Raw genomic sequence first — 22991 nt, 5'->3', positions numbered from 1 at the left:
TTAACCACCCTCTGTAGGCAGTGTGAACTGTGGTGACACCTGTTTCCTTCCCTCAGGTTTCTCTTTTCTGAATTAAGCTAGTTTCTTCATCTTTTCATGTAGCTTATGTTTTCAAACCTCTGAACAGTATTCCTTTTCCCTGCTGGACTCTAAATTTGTTTCTGTCTCAGCAGTGTCCAAAATTAGATGCAAGAGTCTGGCAGATGCCTCTAACAGGGCTGGATAGGACAGGTTAATTATTTCAGTCTTTGCAATTACCTCCTTGGAAACTGCCTTTTTCAAAAGCATCATGTTGTTGACAAATTTTCCAGAGCCCTGCTACCCACAAATGCTGTGTGATAGCATGGTTACCTTCCCAGTAATTCCCCACATTTATTTGTCTTACTGATTTTGATTTTTTACTTCCTATATTATCATTTGATCCATCTGAGATTATCCTTTAATTTTCCCATAATTGCTATGAAATATTGCTCTGTTTCCAAGGAAGTTCTGAAGCCCCTTTTGACCTTGGAATTTAAAACAACAACAAAGAAGTGTATTTGTCATAATAAATCTCTATGTATGGAGATAGAAAGCCAGGAGTTCACAATCAGTTTTGTTATTTTGTTATTTTAGCAGAAAGGCATATTCAGTTTACAGTGAGAGCCCCTGTGCTGGGAAGACCTCATCAATTCACTTGCTTAAACATATTGCCTGTTTGCAAGTATAAAAAGTCCTTTGATTTCAGTGTCCTTTTCGCTTGGGAGCTCCAGAGATACCATGGTCCTGAGATCCAGATTTGTAGAAATGTTGAAAATTAATTGTAATTGCATGTTCATGCCATTAATGTAGTAAATCCCATGAGCCTTTTGCTGGATAGGAAACACGTATTAAGTAGTGTTAGAGCGTACTGAGAATAAAATGAAATGTGAAAGGATTATGATGTTTTAGTGCGCTCAGCTATACTAGTTTGTGCAGTGATCCTGAACAGAGTGTTTGGATTGCAGTATCTGACTTTTTGCAGTGCTGCGGAGGTCACAAGCCCTGTGTGACTATGGATTCTCTGAGCCATGATACAGCTGTGGCTAGTAGCACAGGGTGGTACATGTTACACAGGGTGGTACGAGCTAAAGTCCATGTTTGTTGTGCATTGGAATGAGGGTGTAGCCAATCTTTTGGGAGCTTTGTCCTAAACAGCTGCAGCAGTCTGCCTGAGATACTTTGCAGAGGAGGAGGAAGACCTTTGCAGTTTGAATCTTTAGTGCCAACAGCCAGCCCATGGCCCAGTTTCTGGTAGTTCTGGTGAGCTCTTTTCAGCAGGCTTGATGCATCCATCCAGTTACTCTTTATGAAGGGGAACCATGATAGCATTTGGGTTGTTTGCTTTTTCTCCACTCTAGAGTGTGTGCTTTCTGCAAAAGCTTCTTTTCTGTTAGCTATAGCGCTTGCCAACACCTTTTTAAAACACACCATTTTCCATTATAGGTTTTTTAAAGAGAACAAGGCTGAGGTTGAAGATCTCATGACAAAAGCCAGAGGTATTTTCTTGTATTAGGAATTTAAAAGACTGTAAATAACTTTACAGAAGCAGACATAGGACTTCCCTTCTACTACACCCTCCCGCCCCACTCAAGTAGCTTATAGACATCTAGCTGCCACTCAAAACCATCAAAAAGCTTCAGAGGACTTACTGGGTTTAACCAAAACAGTTATTGCTGTGGCTGAAGCTTTTGTGCTTCCAAATTAAGGACATTGTCTGTACAGATTTGTGCTCATTTGAATCCAGCTCTTTTTACTCGAGTTGTTAAATTAAGGTTTTGCTTCTAGGGTAGGTAAAGCTAGGGAGTCTAATGAGTGTGATAAGAAAGTGCAGTGAGCAAAAAGTGTTTTAAAATAGATTTTCTGATGGCCAGATTTCTGCAGAAATCTTCATTACACCATTTTGCAGCAGAGGAGCAAAAGCTGTGGAGGCAGGAAAGGGAAATAATGGAGAAGCTCTTCATGATGGCGGAAAGGCTGAAGCAAGTAAACATTTTAGTTAAAAGCCAGTGCTGTTGGTCCTGGACTATCAGGAAAAGAATAGAACTGTTGTTGATTTAACCAGCAAGTTATTGATGAGAGTGAGGTGAGAAGATGCCTGATAAAAGTAACCATTTTGAAAACAGCAGGACAGGCAGCCAAGGTTTCTGAAGGAACCAGCGCAAGGTTGCCATGAACTTCTGGTCAGCCTTTTTGAACATTCATGGAGAAAAGTGAGATACAAGAAAACTGGACTAGGCAAATGTAGTAAAAGTCATTAACAAGATAAAAGCATGTCCTTGGAAATTGTTAAGCAGAAAGTTTGCATTAAAATAATTTTGAAATGTAACAAAAGGTCAAACATGGCAGCACTTACATCAAACAGTGTTTTTCAGCTATTTTAAATTGAAATTGAATTAGCCCTTTCTGGTGCTGGAGAATTTCAGGCCATCTTGTACAGTGCTGTTGCAACAATTCCACTGGCAGAGGAAAATTATGCTAGGCTTAAAGTGTTAATTATTTTTATTTCATGATTGCTTGGGTCTGTTTTTTTGATGATGGCTTTTAAAATGTGCAGTCATTTAATGGACTATCATCTGATGTCCTTGGATGACTGGTCTGCCTGACCGGAATTTAAATAAATACTGAGGTGCACCAAATATATCCTTTACATAGTGTAGTGAGGGTTGGGCCAGTGTCTTTGGAGTATTAGGTGGTCATTCAAGAGAAAAGATTGTACTGACAAAACTTTGACTGCCTCTAGAGCAGAATTACGTGATTGCTGAGTAAACCAAAAACATAAGGCCGGATTAACTGAGCCATAAGTGAAATTGTCTGTATATTCCTTCCTATATACAAAATGAAACTGCTAATAATATTTTTAAGGGCCTCTCTGAAGAGAGGTGATACAGTCTGATTGGAGGCTGGGTGTCTAGCAGACAGACTCAGAAGGGAATAATGTTTTGGATTGATATTTATGTGATTATCTTTGTTGCGAAAAGAGAACTTGGGAGATGTCCCATGTCCCAAAGCTGCAATGGTTTGTTAGTTTCCATAGCCAAGGATAGGGAACAAGGGAGTTATTTGTGAGGGTGTACAGCCTTCAATTCTTGTTTGCTTGGTTTTAAATGCTCAGGAACACGTATGCAATTGCACATATTAGCTGTGAGCACAGTGTATGACTCAGGCTTACACCTCTCAACCAGTGGTGCTGCTATTTTTTTGTTTGTAAACTCACACTTTCCTGTGGTACATATTAGACGAGTCAGCTTTAGTGCTGTCCACTTCATCTGAAAGGCCTCCTGGAAGGGGTTATACAAGGGGGTTGCAAAGGATTTGGGTACTGGGTTTGGTACTAAGCTTTGATACTGACCAGAGGACATTCCAGAGGAGTGAGTTGTCTCCCTTTGATCTCACTCTAACCATTTAAGGATGGGTGTGGGAGCATTTCCTTCCTCAGTGCTTCTGGTCACTTGGCATTTATACTGTCTTTTTAAAATAATCTGATATGTCACCTTTGCAACTTGAATTTGATATTGAAACACTGACACCTATTCCCATAGATTCTGGGAGGTATGGACAGCCTAGTTATAAAAAACAAATGTGATGGCAGCTAGCATGTGAGTATGAGCACCTAGAATGTGACTATCAGGAATGAACCCCATCCTTCTCCTCCCCACCTTTGGGCCAGCAAAAAACTGGGAGCGTTTGAGCGAGTTTTGGCTGATGTTGTTTGGTCTCCAGCCCAACAAGGGCACTTTCACTGATTCTGGGGCTTAGTTGGCTTGTCATGAAATCAAGTTGAATGCAAACAGGTCACACACAAAGAAGCAGAAGGGGAAGACAAAGTCTGGAATAAGGGGCTTGGCATGGTAAAGGAAGGGGCTTATATATAAGAAAAAAGAAAAGAAAAAAAAAAGAAAAAAGCTTATATATAAGCTCTTATATAGAGCTCAGGTTTGTGCAGCAGGAAGAGAGGCTTCAGCCAATGTATCAGAACCAGCTCAATGTGCTCATATGGTGTGAAATCCTGTTTCTGAGTGCAAGACTGAGAGCAGAAACAAAATGAGATGCTAGTAGGAGTGTTACTCTTAATTGCTGCACCGCTCAGCTGGAAATCCGTACCTGGTTATGACTGAATTTTTTGGACAGTAATGTGCATGCACATGACAAAAGGCTTTAATGTTCTTTATCCTTGGAATTCACCTCTGTAACCACAGGAGTTTATAGATCTCCACTGAGCTTACAGAGATTACAGTGGGGTTGATATACAAAACTTCCAGGGACTTCTGAAACCTCATGGGAAATGTAAGTTTCCTATTTCATAAATCCCAAATTGCTCAGCAGGTTCTGGGGGCTTGACCCCATTTCAGAGTTTTGGGGTTTTTTTTGATTTATAGAAGAGTTTGAAATGCTGTTCTGAGGCATAGTGATCTCATTCCCTGTTTTATCTGTCATGAACAGATGTTCTTCTATGTACGGCTCCCTAACAAAATGTTTGTTTGATGTGGATGTGAATTAACTTTCAACATCAAGTGTGTTTACAACATAATAAGTATGATATGTTCTGAACCGGAAATCTGTGTTGTCCTGGTAGGTTTGTGTTTATTTGTTTGAATGGTGTAAAGCCTAGAAGACCAGCATTGTTGAGAGCAGCTCATGTCTCGTATTGGCTGATGAGTAATTTTTTGGATGAGTGTTCTTAGGGTAATGTCTAGGAAGATTCCTACACCATCAGGGCTGTTGTGAGCTTTTCTTCCAAGCTGAAATATTGCTATGTCTGGAAAAATGGGGGAAGAAGTAATATTGGCATTTCTCTGTCTTCACTGAGTTCCCTGTCCAGCTCATATGTAAGGAGGCAAAAAAACCCGAAGATGAGCTTGGGTGAAAAAGCAAATGAATACTGCTAGGAAAAGGGTAACTACTAGAAAGGAAGGGTAGGTTTGGAGCTACAGCTGCTTTGAAAGGTGAATGAGAACCAATTTAGAAACATAATACTGATAGTGTGCGGTGGAAAACATACCAACATGGGGATGCATTGTGTATTGTGGCCTACTGTTGTGTGTAGTCTTTGAGAAGGGCTGGGTTGAGCTGCCTTTGAGCTGTGACATGAGCCAGTCTAGTGGGGTCCCTCACTATTAATGACTGTTGTAAAAGTGTATTGTTTTCCTATTTGGGAATGATACACTGCAGGGTAGCAAGTATCAGATGTCCTGTTGTAAGGAGGCAGTTTTGTCTCAAGAGTTTTTTCTAGTTGGAAAGGTTAAAGATGAAGATGGCAGGGCAGCATTTTTCTGGTGTGGTAAAATGAGGGATTTGTAGAAGCTTATTAATAAAAGGGTTTGTTTCTTCTATGTATTGGATTTTGACACAAGTTTCTCACTGCTGACTTTATTTTTCTTTTATATTAATTTAGGGGTAGCGTTTGAATACTTTCATATATTTAAAAAACACCCAATAGGAGCCTTATTGATGGGGGCACATAGTGTATTTGAAGGGATGGGTACCTTCTTTTCGTAATATATTGTGTCACAATCCAGAGTGAGGTGATCTCTGAACTCTTTTGTCATTAATCCAGTGCCACAACGCTGCACAGACACATGACTTAAGGACCTGCATCTCAGATTTTAACTGAAGAGACATGAGCATAAGGAGTTCTAGTAGATGTTGCCTGACATACAGAAGATGCACATTAGTAATGATATGTAAATATGTAATGAGGCAGGAGGGAGGCATCTTTATACAAGTTATTTGGGGTGGATAATAGTAATGAAGTTTAACCCAAGAGTTTGTATATGCGGTGTTCTCATTCAAATTTGAAGTTTTCAGACCAGACTTTTTGGAGTGCAAAGTGCAAACCTCATGCCTGTGCTGTGTAGATGTTCTGGAGGGTTTGTTTTCAAAAAAAAAAAAAAAAAAAATTAGAATTAAATCACTTGTAATTTCCTGGGAAAGACCCCTTTAGTCTAAAGTCAGCTTGTCAGAATTTACCCAGCTTGGGGAGGATAAACAGTTCAGCTGCTTAAATTTTGTTCACTTGATACCTGCTTGTTGTTTTGTTTCTGTCATAGTCTTAGCAGATATTCAGCAAGCAACTGCTGTTGTACAATACTGTTTGTATGCTATTTCAAAAATTGGATTTGGAAAATGATGATTCACATCCCATTATGCCTTTAAAATCTTTTGCATAATTCTGAGTGCACCAGAGCTTTTTGTTCTGGTGCTGAAAGTTGCAGATGTTAAGCTAATATATTCTTGCATCTTTCCATGCATGGAGTTGCTGGTTGGGTTGCTACCAGTTGCATTACAGTTTTTCAGCTTAACTTCTGCAAAACCATTGCTCTCCCTAGCTCAGGAAGACTACCAAAGTGTTCCTTTCCAAGGCCAAAGTGTAACATGCCCACCATATACATCTTGCCATGCTATCTTCTTAACACCATATTTTGTCATACTGCAGAGCCCTCCTGCTTATCTTAGGCCATTTTAATCTTAACAGTCAGACTTTTGTAATCTTAGTGACTTTGTGAAAATGATGAGCTCTTGGCAGATACCTCTGGTTTTCTCAGGGGTCCTTGTACAAAGGTTTATCCAGGAAACTGACCCTGACAGTGAGTGCATGTGACCATGTGCTGGAGCTGCTGTGGGGAATGTGGCCTGCCCTGGCCCTCAAAAAAATTATTTGACTATCTTAGGGCTCAAAAGCACTGAAGAACACTGGGTTAGCTCATTGTTGGGACTGCTGTTCACACTATTAACTGAGATGATTTGGAAATCTCTGTTCAGTTGATGCGAAGGGTATGAGTTTAGAGATACACCATGGCTTTCTTGACTTACAAAGTAAGCAATAGCTTACTTGGTCTGTGAGATTGCTTGCAAATCAGTTGAACTTAGACAGTCACCCTAAGGAGTACTTGTTGGAGTGCAATAATCCCTTTCAGGAACAAACTGAAAGAGAAAAACAAAGTAAACAAGAAAACCCAGATACTTGTTAACAATAAACAGCCTACCTTTCAGAAAGTGCTGAACACCCAGCATTTCACTGATTGTGTTGGCAGCAGGTGGGTTTTCATGGGTCCAACCTTTGCCTGCCTGAAACCAGCTAGAGACCATCTCAGCAGTTCTCATTTGAGGTTTTTCTTGGCAAGTCTACTACAGATGTAAACTCTTCCCTTCACCTGTGTATCTTGGAAAGGTCATCTCGCTCTGCTGTGCTCTATTTGAAGCATGAATTTTCTCTTAAAGTTGCTCCAAGTTACTTTTCACATAAACAGTGATTCAAAGTTGTTCTGTTTAGAACAGCAGACAGACTCCTGGCTTAATTGTTCTGTTGAGTAGAAAAAAATGTTTTATCAATGCTGAGTGTTTTATACTGAACATGCTTTCCCAGCTGGCAGAACTTCAAGAAAATCCAAAGTATCTTGGTGCATGGTAACCAAAAGGCATACGATAACTATCTGATCTCATTCATCACATTGCAAGGCTAGAGTGTTTATTAAGTCTTGATTTGCTCATGCTTACGTGAATTATGCAAGTAATGTACATCAATTTTCCAGAAAGGGAGAAGCACTCAAGCTAATGAAAAGTTGCTTTTCTGAATTATTCCATTCCAAAAAAAAAAAAAAGATGCACAAAACCTGGTGATAGTTGTTGCAAACTTCAGTGTTCTGCATTTCTAAAGCATACAGTCTTTTTCAACTTGACAAGCCACGGTTAGGTTTAGTCCTAAGTTATGCATGGCCTGTGGTAGAGAGGACAGTGAAAAATATTCAATGCAGATGCTGCAATTTAAAAGTATATCCAGTCTAAGCCCAAGGAATTCTAGCTTCAAAGTTTTTGCTTTGCAACTGTTATTCTTTTAATACAATTTTGAGGTGGGTATGTTAAGTGTCTGGTAAAATAGATAATTATGCAAAAGAAACCCTTACTACTAGTATACTAGTTAGACAGTCCTGTAAATTGGAAAGTGGGCATACCCTAAGAGAAATCTGGTATTCTTAGTAATTCTTTTGAATTTGGTTAATTGTTCCCATGTCTGAGCTTGACCTGAGTTCAGGAGCAATGCAGCAATGCAGGAGTTATAAATATCTTGTGTTGAAAGTCCATTCATTTGCTTTGAACTTTGGTTCAGGGCTGTAGAAACCTGGCTGGTCCCTAGTTCTGTTTGATGAAGTAAAAATGTATCTGTTTACAAGCTCCTTCACAAAGATGGAATAATAATAGAAAAAAAAAAAAAAAAGAAGTTTGATCCTTCTCTGGTAAAATGCAAACATGCATCACCAGTTCATTTCCAGCACAAAGCACAGATTTTCTGCACAAGGATGAACTTCATGAAAGCTTCAGGCATTTCTGCAGTATGAGGAAGAACCCCAGTGAGCACCTATATGAAGATCTCTCAGGGACAAGGTGCAGCAGCAAGTTCATGGTCACACAGCCCTGCAGAAAGACTGGAGTAAGTCCAAGCAAGGTCAGGGAGGTGTCTAGCTGTGAAGTGCAAGCTGGCCTGTGGAACAGGAACAATCTATTCCACAGCTATTCCACATTTAACACATAGTGGGGTGTTTACTTCTGCTGTCACTGGAAACATAAAAGCCTGTAAATCAGTGTAAATTACTCAGATGAGAGGCTATGTATTAATGCAGTAGATGAGTTGCACTTCTAGCAGTGCTATAAGCAGTATTCCTCTTATTCAGCCTTATCTACCCTCCTCCTGTATCAAGAGAAGGATGATAAATTCATTCACTGCTTCAAAAGTGCCTGATAAATTATTGAAAGTCCCTTGTTTTTGTAGCTCCTAGTTAGAGAAGGGTTGGCTTGTGTATTTCTGATATAAATCTCAGATAACAACCAAAAATTTCGGAGTGTCTTTTTGTTTGGTTCTGGAAAAACACACTCCAAGAATTTAGCACCAGGTGGATTTGTTGTCAGCAGACCAAAGATCAAATTCTTCACTGCCACTACCTCTGTCAGCATCTTTATGTCTGCTTTGGTGCAGAGTGTTGTCTAAGTGCCTTAGATGATCATGCTAGGGAAGAGATGCTCCCTTTGCTTGTATGCTGGCTTTTCAGAACTAAAAGCCGTAAATAAAACCAAGCCCATGGGAAAATTGTAGCTGGTAGATAGCCTAGAATAGTTTCCTTTTCCTTTTGTTTCAATAACTTCTACTGTTTGTCTCTTGTCCTCTGGGTGAGTTTGTTGGATAACATGTCTCTTCTAGTTACCTGAATCCAATCTTTCTCACAAAAGTCTTCCAAGTTTGGGAAGTTGCTTCCTTTTTCTCTCTTCTTTATAAAAGCTTGTTGCAGGGGCCAGAGGGAACATCTCACCTGCTGCAAGAGCCCTGCGAGTGCCTTTGGCTACTCTAGAAGCTGCAGATGGTGAGTTAAATCTCCTATTGGTATCCTTAGCCCCTGTCAAAATCGGATTTCTCCTGCCTGTGTGTGCAGGCTGGTGTTTGCAGGATTCCTTGTGTCTCAGGTTCAGGTTTCATCACCATTCATTCAGATGAGTTCAGGTTTCCAGGCTCTGAGAATTCCAGTCTCAACTTTCTGCCTCGAAGGCAGCTGAGATGCAAGCATTGGACATCTAAGGAGCTGAGTCACACTGAAGTGAGGAATCCCACTTTCTTCTCAGCACTTGGCTGCTGAACCATTATCATGAGAAAGGAAGATTATTGACTTTCATAGTCATGATGCCTTTGATTTGAGGCTCGCTTTGATTTGGGGCAATGGTGTTCGCTGGCCCAGAGAAGCAATGGTCTCCTCCAGGTGAAGAGCAAGGAGAGAAACACGCTTTTGAGAAGGAGGAAGACAAGGGGAAGAATTGGCTCAAGAGGCTGAATGGAAGCCATAATGGATGCAGTTAGTCACTGGGAATGGCCCAAAAGCAGCCCATGATTCCTTAAGACAATTAAAAGCAAATTGTCCGGCTGAGCGATCCCAGAGCAAGGAAGATGCTCCCCCAGACTGTAATTCAAGGGGCTGAATGGCCCTCAAAACCTGAGAGCAGAGAGGAAAAAAAAAAAAAAAAAACAACAAACCCTGAAGATGAGGCAAATGATGGAACAGATGTGAGCGCTTTTGTTAGGAAGACTTGGAGGCTAGCGGGATGGCGATAGGCTAATTTGAGGCACATAATGCCAGGTTCCTTTCATATGCAGAATAGCACTTTGATCCAATGTGGATGAAAGTGCTGAAAAGTGGAGAGGGTGGCAGGGGGTCTTTTGTCTTTGACAAAAAAGGCATCTGCTGGGCTCTAACCCCCTTTTCCCCACCCCCTTAGCCTAGCAGGCCACTCCAACAATGCTAGCAAAGGGGACAAGTGTCCCCTGACAGCTGAAGAAATCTCCAGGAGGAGAATGAGGCTTGCAGCAATATGTATACCAAGAGAGCTTAATCGATTTTTTCCACAGTACAAAAAGGGAGAGGGCTGGGGGAAGACAGAGAGATCACAGTGGAAATGGGAGGTGGGAGGAAAAAATCCCTTTCTAATAAACTTGTTACTTTTGTTCTCCGAATACATCTTTTCAGGAGATGCTTTGATGCTAGTATGAATACACTTAATGGAGCAGAGTAGAGTTAGAATTGCTGGGGGTGGGGGGGTGAAGTAAGGAAAAATAGTTTTGCAAGGATGATGAATGTGATTACTATGGATCCCAACACAGGAAAGATTTTGGTATTAGTAAAACAGTGCAATGCAAGAGATACCTGGAAGACAGATGAATACTTTCTGTACCACCTGTTGGAGGAGCACAGTTCAGTGCAAATTCTTGTTTCTGATTTTTAAGCAAAATTGAAAAATTCTCATTAAACCTTTCCTTCTTTTCTGTTGTCTCCTTTACTTTTTGGACTTACTAGAAATGAAAGGACTGCAGGATTGAATGGGGAGCTAGAAGGCAAGCAATGTTTGTTCCAAGCAAATACAGCAGTTGCAGATCTGCTGCTCATCTGGTCCCTGCTTCTCATGCTCTGTTGACTTTCTTCAGCTTTTCACATCTGGTAAACAAGACTGGGAACCGATCCGCAGAGTTTGGCTGTGGTTTTCCTTAAGCATTGCTTTGCACCTAGTCTAATGTTTTCTTTGAGAAATTGATAAGAATTATCAACTTCTGAAGATCCACCTCAACAAATTAAATCCTTTAAGAACAGTAGGTTCAGGAATCTTCCTTCTCTTGACATTCTGACAGTGTTTATCCATTACTATGTACCGAAGATAACCTTCTCACCAGGGCACAGCTTTAAGTAACACCTTCTCCTTCTTTACCCTCAGACCTCTTCTCTTTCTGCTGGGGAGTTACAGTTCCCCCAAGAAGTTACAGAAATGGAGAGATACAGCTATCACATTCCCTTGAGAGGCTGTACGCACACACTGATGCCAAATACTAATCCTGTGTAGTTCAGTAGGTGTGCCATGATTCCCCTCCAGCGAATGCCTCCATTCGGTTGAGACCAGCTCATGTGGAGAGTATTTTTGGCAACAGCATCTCCTGTTGTACATCTATGCAAAGCTACCATAACTCATTAGGGGGGGATAATTGTCAAGGACATTGATGCTTTTTTGAATTCTGCCCATTTTATATCTTGACTTTTCTTGCTCCCAGTCCCTGGACTGTGATCTTGAATGGTAGAGAGGGACTTGAGCTGCTGCTGCTGTCACCAAAGGAGCTGAAGCCACCTCTGTCCCTCATAGCGCCAAGGTGAAAGTCCTCCCTCTGAGTGGGCTTCATGTGGTTCTTTTGTGACCTCCTTCTCAGGTGCTAGCTATGTACAGTGAAAGGATGTATAAGTCTAGATCCAGGTGGAGAAAAACATTGCTCATGGGGAAGTCTGATCTGGTGAGGAACAGCCCTCTGAAGTTTGCCATGCCAGCTAAAACAGCCCTTGCAGCTCCACACAAACTCCCTGCCAAAGCTGCCTCAGCCGGACAGCTTTGTGACATGCTGGCAGTAAGATTATAGGTATGAGGGGAAGAGGGACAAGTTGCGTCTATTTCTGTGTAAATGCGCATGGTAGTTCTGTAACTGCAGGTAGTAAGTGCAGTTTTAAGCCACACTCTTGAGACAGACTTCTTGATCTGTTTGTAGTTTACTGTGTGCTAATTTCCTAAGGCCAGTGGCTGGGCACGAGGAAGGAAGATGCCTGTGTGGCTCTACCTGTCTGCTATGAATGGGGCCAGGCCTGTTTGGAGAAGAGACTGAATATGTTTCACCTGAAGCACAGGAGGGAAGAGATGTGCGTGGAGCAGAGGGCAGCATGCAGAGCAAGTGACAGCAGGAGTACAGGCTGTAGGAGTATAGCAAAGAGAGGAATATTTGCTTTGTTCTCATGTCTCACTCAGCAGGCTGGTGTTTTCTCCACAGGAACTGGTTACCCTCCACTGATTTGTGTTCAGATGAAAATCAATCGGGAAAGACTGCAAAACCTCTTTGATGTGCTTCCTCTACATTGAGGCAGCACTACCTGACCAGCTTAGGTGACCATCACAGGTGTTATTCCTGCCCTATGGACAGGAGCTGACTGGTCAGTGTTTCAGAGTCTGCTGAGTCTAGAACGGGCCATATTGCTTTAATGGTAAGTTGTCCCAGCAGATGCTGCGATGTTAGTCTTATAACTTACAAAATAAACCATTTCCATGAAAGTGTTTTTGGCTGAACTGATTGTACCTGAAAGACTTTCGTGGTATAACATAGCAGTCCTGGCTGTAGGAATTCCATATTTTCCAGCATGGATTTGGTTTGTCTCCCAGTGAATCTCATCTGGTCATTAACATCCATTAGAGCTTCTCTGTATGGGAAGTGGAGCAAATGGCAAATGATGGCTTCAGGGTACAATAAACCCCAGTCTATATACAAACTTCCATTCAGACATGAAGTGGTTTCAATTTTTTTTTGCTTAATTTACTTCCAAATTAAACAGAGTTCCTTTGCAAGACAGCCACTGGTTAGTAGTTTGATGTGACTTACCTGACTGAGTGTAATCAGGTACTGTAATCAGGTACAGTTTTACCAATAAAGTAAATTCTTCCTTTTTTAAAAAACATGAGATGGGAGTGAATGTTGCTGTTCATGAACAGCCTTCCAGAACTAATGCTAAGTCATGTGATTTCATATTCAGTTAAATACACAGTGGTTTGGATATAGACAGGCACTCTAGTTGTAGTGAGGATAGCATGATTCCAAGTTTGGTGGGACCTGCATCTTTCTGTAGGAGATGGGTTGTTGTGCTAGGGAAAGGCAAGTTGCCCCTGTTCATTCCCATATCTGCCCTGTCCTGTACTCCCAAAATTTGGTTCACATGATCTTAGTGCTTTGAGAGTATGCTTACTCGTGTGTGAGTTACGTGGTGTTGGTGAATATCTGCAGTTCCAGAAAGCTTTTGATGATATTTGAGGCAAATATCCAGGAGCCCTCATCAGGCTGCAAGGAGTCCCAAAGTTTGGAAAGTGACCCTCCCAAAGGGTAATTTCTGAAATATTTCAAGACCCCGGCAGTATCTCTCAGCTTACTTCTTTTACAAACAAAGAAAATAAGCCAGGAAGTATTAGAAAGGCTTGTTAGAGTTGTCTGTGGAGTGCTAATCAGTGGTAGCTTGTGTTCGAGAGAGATTTGCAGTGTTTTACTTGCCTGTTGGTGGAGATGTTTGTATTGATGTTTACTTACATGTTGATGGAGAGCTGCTGCTTTTGCGGGTGAGTAGCCAGCTCCACACCCCACCAGGTGCCTGCTGGCATCCCATGCTCAGCCTCAGCAGTTTATGCCCTGAGTCCTTCCTTGGCTCCCTGCTTTTCTGGGGCTCAGTGGCCGCCTGCTGCAGTGGCTGGAGTAGCAAGGGGGTGGTACAGAGGTGCTGTGTCACCTATTTGGCTCCAGAGACCCCTTTCTAGTGTTGCTGCAAGCTGCTGTCCCGTGCCTTTTATGCGGTAATCCTCACGGGATGTGCATTGCCCCAGGAGGGAGGCAGCTGGATCGGCAGCCTCCCCTGGGTGAGGCCCTCAGGCCGTTGCCGTGGGAGAGCCATGGAGGTGGGGAAGCAGCAACACCTGCAGGAGACCTCTGCTGATCTCTCTTTCTGGTCAAGAGAGAGGCTGCCTGGGGTAGGAGCTGTGACAGCCACTGTGGTTCAGCTGGAGGCAAAGGGAACAGGAGTGTTTGCATTCCCAGGCAAATGCCAAGGAGGAGGGAGTGCAGGAGGCAGTCAGCTGGTGGATAGTGCTGGGCCGCTCACCTCAGACTTCACTGGCAGGAGTGTAGCAGCCACTATCCTTCCCCAGCCTGCTCTGGTGAGCCATTCCTGCCGGAAACAAGCAGGGTGTGTGGGAGGAGATACAGAGCAGGAAACAATAGCAAGTAGTGTTCCTGGCAAATGAGGAAAAAGTACAAACAAGGAGAAGCCATGAGAAGCCATGGAGATGAGAGCCAATCAGACCCTAGGGCTCTGTGGTGGTCAGCAAACTGTTGTCTAGGGGAACAAGATTGCCCCTATTTCAGGCTGCCCCTTTGAATCCTCTGTATTAATCCTCATGGGCAAAACCTCCTGGAGTCATGTGCGGTGAGTCAGTTCCCTATGAGCAGGCCTGAGCTGTGAGTACCGGCAGACCTGGAGGCATGGGTTGGTGATGAGTGGACTGGAGAGTGAGCAGCTGCAGAGAGCCTTTGGTAGATGGCTCTGTATCTGTGACCTATTCAAGGGGTGAGACGAGAACTCACCAGGAATTCTGTCTTTTCCTCTCTCTCCTGCTTCCTCAGGTGGTCTTTGCTTTGAATCAGACTCTCTTGCAGCAGGAGAGCCTCCGAGCAGGCAGTTTACAGATCCCCTATACGACAGAAGACCTTATCAAGCATTACAACTGTGGAGACCTCAGCTCTATCATCTTCAACCACGACGCTTCTCAAGTGAGTCTTGCCACCGCAGCCCTTGTAGTATGCACATGTCCCCATAGTGCTAACCCCTGTCTCAAGCTCATCTCTCGTCAGTTAGGCCTTTTGCAGGCAAGAGCCAAGGCCATGCTGCTGGTTCCCTGCGCATCTGCTTTCCTGCACCTCCTGTCCCAAGAGTCTGCATCACCTCACTCCCCCCCCCCCACCTTGCTGCACACAAGCAGCGAAGGCGCGCCTGGCTTTCCCTTTTGGACAAGTGCCATGTTTGCTTTAGTGTCAAAGCTCTATGAGTTAATCCTTTATTTTCTTAAGGATCCTGTGGAATTATGCTAGCTTAGATATGAGCAAACTTAGTGCCAACAGAGAGCAGCAGCAGGCTTTTTTGTGCAAATAGTGACAGAGAAATGTACTTGTGACTTGGACACTTGTGTAAGGCTGGCCAAGTTGTGAGCTTTTAATGTCCCCTATCAGTATGATTGTGTACTGTGGACAAGGCCCAAAGAAGGGAAATGGGGTGAAACAAAGCAAAAATAGATTTAGACTGAATGTTAAGGAGAAGAAAACCTTCTGAGGCCTCTCAGACTTGGTTTATGGAGACGGTTTCCTAAGCAGCACCGTGGAATGCAATGCTCTGATCTTTAAACCGCAAGAAAATGCCCAGCAGGGACCAATTTGGCCTGTTTGGGCTGTAAGATTAGCTAACCTCAGGCTGAGACATCAGGTCTCTCTGTTCTGGTCACAAGGTGCTGCCTGACATTTCGTCCACATCAACGAAAACAGGCTCTAGCCTCACAGTGCTGAACAAGTAGATTTTGGTACCTGGGCTTTCCGTGCTGAATAAGCATTTTTATGGCCTTTTGGTATGTATGGTTTAGTGCTAGAGCTGGAAATACTGTCATACTAACCCTTGCTTCTCTGGCACTGAGCTTTGCATGCATGTTGTTACTTTCCTGTCCTGTCCAGCCTTGAACAGGACAACCTGGTAATTAACACTGCTTAGCTCTTACAGTGCATACTTCATTCATTGATTTCAAAGAGCTTCTCAAAGGAGACCAGCACCTTACAAGCATACAGTTGATGCTTCACTATTCTGCTGAGGTGTTACAAACTGCAGACAGGTGACATTGCCTCGAGTTCCTTGGAGAGAACACCTCTTGCCAAGACATGCATGTCTGAGGGAGCAACTGCCCTTCAATTTCACGAGGGACTCCACTGCAGCGTACTATCCCTCGCAGTGGAGCTGAGTAGTAGTAGTCTGCAACACTATCAGCCTGTGTTTTTAAGCAGCACTTCTCTGTAAATTGTATTTGATCCCATGTTTGCCCTATAGATGACTCAGCGTGGGCTAAGAACTCTTTAAAAACGGTTGGTAATAGTCTCTGAGTGGCTCCAGAGCCTGCTGCTGCTGCAGTCTTGCAAGGGAAAGTACCTGGTTTAGTGGCTCTGCTCCTCAGAAACCACTGTTTGTACGCCCTTTCCTTAGAGGTCCCCATAGCTGCAATGCCCAAAGCTACTTGCTAGAAAGCCAGGATAGCTGGCCCACATTTCTTTCCACTAACAGGAGGTCATGATAGTGTGCAGCCACAGCCGTCCTGGGGACCCCAGGGGCAGAACAAGTATTTTAAAAGATACCTTGTGGACAGGGGAACTGGAGGTGGTCATACTTCCTTTCCCGACAAAATCTGGTTCTCTTCTTTTGGAAAGTTTGGGAATGTTATTGTTAACTAGTTCAAATTGCCAGTTCTTTGACAGCCTGAGGGCTGGGGTAGCACTCTCTTAGAAGAGTGTAATTATCATTATAGTTATATCTATGACAATTTAATGAAGACGTGTGTAACTAAAGATAGCCAGGGGCAAATATTTACTTTCTTCAGCCAAGAAATCAGGATTTTCAATCTATAGTGTGGCATATTGAGAATATTTTTGATTCTGCATAAAAAAAAAAAATTCAGCTGGCTGGCTTATGAAATGATATGTTGAGTGAAATGAAGCACTATGCATTTTAGAAGTTTGCTGAGTCATTTTTGATCTTTGGTTGGGTTTTGTTGTATTGGATGTGCCTTGAGGGACAAAGCAACCAGCACATTCAGTGATGGAGCAAAATGCCTGTTCATGATGGCTGCCTGTGAAATAAATGCCCCTTTCATGAAGACATTTTTTTTTTTTTTCTCTATCTAGGTCCCAAATTTCATTAATGCTACACTTCCAGCCCATGAACGTATTACTGCCCAGGAGATAGACAGCTACTTCCGTCAGGAGCTCATCTATAAGAGAAATGAGAGAATGGGCAGGAGAGTGAAGGACCTGCTGGAAGAGTACCCAGACAAGAGTTTCTTCTTTGCATTTGGAGCTGGTATGTGATTGAGGTGCCCTTCAACCTGAACACATTTTTTCCATACCTTTTAGAAGCTTTTTGCAAGTACTTGCTTCAGTTTAAAGAAGGGTCAGTACTTCTACCATGGTGGACACAGCTTTGCGCTTACTGTTGTACCTTAGTAGGAAAATTTTTTCAGTGTAGGAGGCTGTTTTTCTTCAGGATGCAGAGCTCACAAGTGTATGCATTGATTGCAATATTTATTAGTTACAGACATTTCATATATGCATAGCCAAAGATACTAAACAAACTATAATGCATACAGGAAAGGACACACTTGTTTATGATCTGGCCAACCAAAGGTAGGAGAAACAGGAAGCTGAGATGAAAGGTAGCAAGTCAGAGGTTGCACTAGTGCTTGAAAAAACCTTTCAAGAACACATCCAAAAGAGTAACATCCCGAATTGTGTGAGTCTAAGAAGCTTATTAAATGCAAGGGGAAAGGAAAGGCACTTTCACCTTTTTTCTTCCTGCTGCCACTCCTTTCCTCTTTCCTGTGCTTCCGCTACAAGGAAATTGTGTCTTCCACTCTTTTGGAGCAGAGCATTGGGCCCAATTTTGGAACTGACAATTTCTGCCTGGTAGTAGCCAGCAGGAATCTATAGGCATATCCAGCAGCAGTTGTGTGTTAACCCACTCAGTGGGGTTAACACCCACACTTCAGACTAGGGCTGTGTGGAGGGTGTAAATAGGATTGGTTTGCCATGATTTCTGTTCTTTGTTCTAGCTCTAGGGAAGGGAAGTGAAGATCAGTGTTTGAAAAGATAGGTGCTAATTCCCAGAGAAGTGTAGTATCCCCTCCACCATGAGCTATATGGGCCTTGGGAAAGGGGGAGAACTGCAGCTCATGTCAGGATCCACATGATTTTTTTCTGGCCTTAGTGGCTACTGCTTTAGTTAGGATGGAAAATCTAGACAAGGCAAAGAAAATATTTACTTAAACACTCTAAAAGCATTGGTATTTGAAGTCTCTGTGAATCTCCCCACTCGCAGCAGAGAGTTGTGGTTACAAATGTATCATAACAAGCGTGCTGTGTGTGAGGTCAGGGAGGTAATGAAAGGCGGCTGATAATGTCTGTTCAGGCATGCATGAAGAAGACTGTAATGTGCTATCTTCCTGCAGTATCATTGCTCTGTGCTACTCTCTGCCATAAAGGGCAGAGAAGCAGGCTCAGTTACGGAGATTTTGGTCATGTTTGTCTGTAAGCTAAGACCAGGGCTTTGCTTTATTGCACTGCTCATGTTCTGATTGCACTTGTTGTTGCTAGACTGATGTTCCTGACTAGTGCATATGTCAGTCCTGAGTGCCAGTTGCATCAGTCGGAAGTAGCCAGTTTTCTGAAAGGAGGCTAGTCACAGATGTTTGAGCTCCAGAAAATGATTCACAGCTGAGCAATGAGCAGTCCATGTGAATAGACTGATGTGGATGCAAGCATCACTTTGAGTTTGTCCTGTCCCAGGAGCAGGAATCTTTGAGAAAAGAGAGCCGTTTCCCATTCTTGCATACACACACTGCTTACCAGCAGCTGCATTGAACAAATCATGTCTTTAAGGTGCGTTTGTGTCATTTGTCTCCAGTCCCATCAAATTCCTTCTCTTGCCATTCTGCTGCCCCAGACTGTCTTCATTGTTGTTAGTATGCACAGCTCTGCCCCTGAGCCCAGAAGGAGCAGGACACATCTCTGTCTTTCCCAATTCTCTTGTTCTCAACCTTCATGATAGTCTTAAAACCCTTACCAGACTTTCTAGATTCTTGCTTTCCTCCTTCCTCTTACTTTTCTTTTCCCTACTGGCCCTTCCTTTTCCCCTGATGTCCTCTTCTTGTAGAGCAGAGGTAAGATTTACGCAACAGTGCTGTACTGCAGCACTGCCTGGAGCCTTGGGCCTGTATGAACACCCTAGACCTGTGGCTTATATGCACATGGCTTGATCTGTAAGCACTAGGCATGCTCTTCTTGTGCTTTTACATCAAAATTTTCAATCCAGACAAGTTACCTGTTTTCTCTGAGGACTCTAGATTAACTTCGAAATTGTCTCTAATTGTCTTGGATAATAGTCCAGGCTCTGTTGTCATGCTTTTTGCTAGCCTCCCACTTTCAGCAGCACTATTCCTCATTGTACATTTGTTTGACTGCATGAAAGTTTCTTTTCTTTACTTAATTGTCAAAATAAGAAGTAACATCACATATAACACAGAAAAGGGTTCTGAGGTCTTCTGAGTGCACATTACAAATATGAGTGCTGATTTTATTGTTTTCCAGCAAGCTAATTTAGCATTTTGCTTATGCAGATTGGTGTACGTGATAGATAATTCTATGGAATATTTGTTTTTATGCTAACAAGCAGTGAAGATGAACAAATGTCCTCAGTTTTGAGCACTGCTTGAGTATTGTACTGCTGTTAATTACTGGAAATTGGTTCCAGGAAAGTGCTTACATAAGGCAGGTTAGAGTGACCTGTAGGAGAGGAGGAGAAAAAGAAAGGCTGTGGGAACAGGAATAATCATCACCACATTGTGGTTTTCTCTTTTCTGGCCATCAGTGAAAAAGTATCTTTCAGGAACGGTTGATAAACTGCCATTTATCATTTTGATTATCAGTTATCAGGACTAGGCTGTATTAAAATGGTAGTAGCATATCGAAAGGTCTCCAGGTTCTAAGAATGAGAAGACCTTTAGTTATTTCTTTCCAGATTTTTTCACCCCATGTTTTTTATTTTTAAAAGGGCTAGGCTTTTTGTAAGGAAAGTTCATTTTTTTCCACTAGCCAAATACCACTGAAAACAACAGTTTTATCATCAATTATATCCAAACAAGGTCACAGTTTGTGAGTTACTGTGGTATTACAAATACCCCCTCTTGTTATTTAAACAACTATTTGTACTTTTATTTTAAATCGGGGAAAATCAGAAAAGATTGATAATTTATTTTATAATCTAAGTGGATTGATGTGGTTTAGAGATGTGTAATACATTGTGCAAAATAAGCTCCTGTCTCTTTGCAGGTCTTAATACAGCTGCATGGCTACAGATGTCGATTTCTTACATGGAATTACAATGTGGTAATTTGGACTGTAATAGATTTGGTTGTTAGATTCAGCGTATTTTGTGCTTTCACTACATTTTAACAGCTCAGACAAACTCCCCCTATATTCTGTTCAATATGTGTCACAGAACACATTTCTAGAACTAGTATTGCTTGGAAGTAATTTAAGCTAGCACAGAAGTGGAAAGCTAAAAAACAACAGATCTTGCTGAAACTATCAAAATATCTTTACTTCTGGCCAACATGCAAACGTGAAAAGTTTCAAGCCAAGGGAATTTGAGGAAAGTATGGGAAAAGAGAGATGGTAATGCCAGCAGCATTCTACTAGGTTTAGTAAGTATTTTATCCTAATTGTGGACAGGCCTTTTTAGCACTAGAGTTACAAGCCAGTCCTACTCCCTTTTGCAGTGAAATGTCAAAGCCAGCTATAATCTTTCACAAGCAGTCTCCCTTCTCTGTGCATTTTTAATTTCTCTGAACTGTACAAGGGGCATACAGGATCTGAATGCTAAACCAAAGTCAAGCACATGTGGTTCCATAGACAGCTAGTCAGGTAACACTATAGGTTTTCTGTTTGTCTAAGAGGTGCACATTGACATAGAGAGGGCTGCATTGTCTTGCTGTGCTTTGGAGTTTTACTACTTGTACAGGTCATCCATCCTGACCACTCCCAATCATCTTCTTGTCCCTAACACATTTGGAAAATTTGCTTCATCACCTTCCCCAGGAATAGAGTGTGGCTGACCAGTTTGTAGTTCCCCAGATTCTTCTTCTTGCCCTTCTTGAACATAGGAGTGATCCTTGCTTTCTTCCAGTCCTCAGGGACCTTGCCCAATTGCCATGACCTTTTAAAGACAATTAAGGGCGGCCTTGCAGTGACACTGGCAAGTTCCTGCAGTTCCTCTGGGTGTATCCTGTCAGAACTTGTACATGTCTGGTCTTTTTGAACATTCATTAACCTGATCCTTCCTCACTCAGGGTGAACTTTCTTTGCCCTGGACTTTCTCCCTAGTCATAGGAACCTGAGGTACCTGAAAGTTGGTTTTACCAGTAGAGAAGTTGACAATGGCACTGAGTACCTTGGCCTTTTCCGTATTCTTTGTTATCAGGTCTCCTGCCCTTTCAGCACTGGGATGACATTTATCTAGTCTACATTTTATAGGTATCAGTAGAAACTTCCTTGTTTCCCTTGATGTTTTTCAGCAAATTCAACGCTAGATTGCTTTGCTTCTGTATGGTCACTTTTATTACAGGATCAGCATGGCTTGTTTGCTTTAGTTTACTTTCTATTGAAGTGGCTAAAGAATAAGAAAAGAATAAATTAGAATAAATAAATAATAAGAATAAAGAATAAGAGAGAGGGGGAAAAAAAGCATGTCTTTTTTTATGGAAGAGGATGAATACTTAGTGGCATGAGAGACTGACTTTATTATGACAGGCAAGGCCTCAGGTAAAGCCAGAGTTTCTAGGAGCCAAGCTAAAATTCCCTCCAGTCTCTTTGGCCTCTTTGAACAGCTGACAAACTCCAGAAGAGCCAGCTCATGAATAAGAAGTACAGAAAGATTTAAGATGCCTTATATCCTTGTGGATGAAATGACTGACTTCATCAAGACACTGGTTGATATGACAACTTCAGAAGCTGGTCCTCTTAATCTTATAAACACTAGCAAATTCCTTTTTCTCTCAGAGGTCTTCTTTTGCTTTGCTGCTGCTGAAAAAAAAAAAATTGTTCTGAAACTTTAAAGTATAGTGGATGTTGGCAAGCCACCATTAACAGTAAGAAAAGTAAGATGATGCTGAAAACTTCTTCAGCTACCATTTCTTCTAATTACTGAAGAAAACAATGAATGTGTTTATTTAGCATTACTCAGAGATATGGGTTCAAACCTCCAGGGACAGGTTGGTTTTTTTCCCGTCTTTACCTGCCTGCTGCTCACAAGACTTTCAAGAAGGAATTGTTATGAACAGACTAATTAACCAATATCCAAATTAGCAATCCAGCTAAGAGTACCAGATCTTCATTGTTGTCCTCCCAGCAGCTGAGTCAACTGATACTCACTAAACTAAAATTAACTCTCAGCTGTTCGATATGTGATCCAAAAGCATGCAGAAAAAAGAACTTGGATATCCAAACAGAAACATAATTGACCCTGTCTGGGCTGAAGATGAGTGTGTAACCTATCACCTTACCCACCTGGACAAGGAAAAGAGAGAACACCTAGGGTCTACTGTAGTCCTCCACATGGCTTCCTCCAACTTCTGTAGGTTTTGAGGCAGTCTTTGGGTTCTGGGAGATTAGTCGCTTCTGTGCCAAATGCATTGGATCCACAGGCATTTGCCCCCTACATTAAAAAAAAAAAAAAAAAAGGAAAAACTGGAATTGTGCTGAGTCTCTGTCCTGAATGGTGTGTTAGGTGGTGCTGTTTCCATGCAGAGCTGTTCAGTGTTACTGCTTGAAATGTGCTGTTATATCTGGCATTTTTTGATGGTAAATTATGCAAGAGTCACAGGATTTATTATCTTTAGAAAAGAAAAGGTTGGAGAAAGGACCAGTGTTTGTAAAAATAATCAACAGTGCTAAGCGCAGGATGTCTCTGTTATCTTCTGTAAATGTTTACACCTGTAGAACAAAACCAAATAAAATCCTCCCATGGGAATATGAAAGTTGCCCAGGTAAATGGGATAATAATTTATCGTTGAAATTC

General features: G+C 42.1%; 1 protein-coding gene across 3 annotated transcripts in view; it reads left to right on the top strand.

Moving 5' to 3' along the window:
* Window positions 1-22991, top strand: part of TRABD2A (TraB domain containing 2A) — an 80840-nt gene that overhangs the window by 40712 nt on the left and 17137 nt on the right. For all 3 annotated transcript variants that reach the window (XM_065662071.1, XM_065662070.1, XM_065662068.1), the window contains exons 3-4: window positions 14738-14884; window positions 17048-17222. In XM_065662071.1, the coding sequence (XP_065518143.1) occupies window positions 14738-14884; window positions 17048-17222 (322 nt within the window). The remainder of the gene's footprint in view (window positions 1-14737; window positions 14885-17047; window positions 17223-22991) is intronic.

Source organism: Lathamus discolor, chromosome Z, assembly GCF_037157495.1.
Source record: "Lathamus discolor isolate bLatDis1 chromosome Z, bLatDis1.hap1, whole genome shotgun sequence".
NCBI lineage: Eukaryota > Metazoa > Chordata > Aves > Psittaciformes > Psittacidae > Lathamus > Lathamus discolor.
This window is presented reverse-complemented; position numbering and strand designations above follow the sequence as displayed.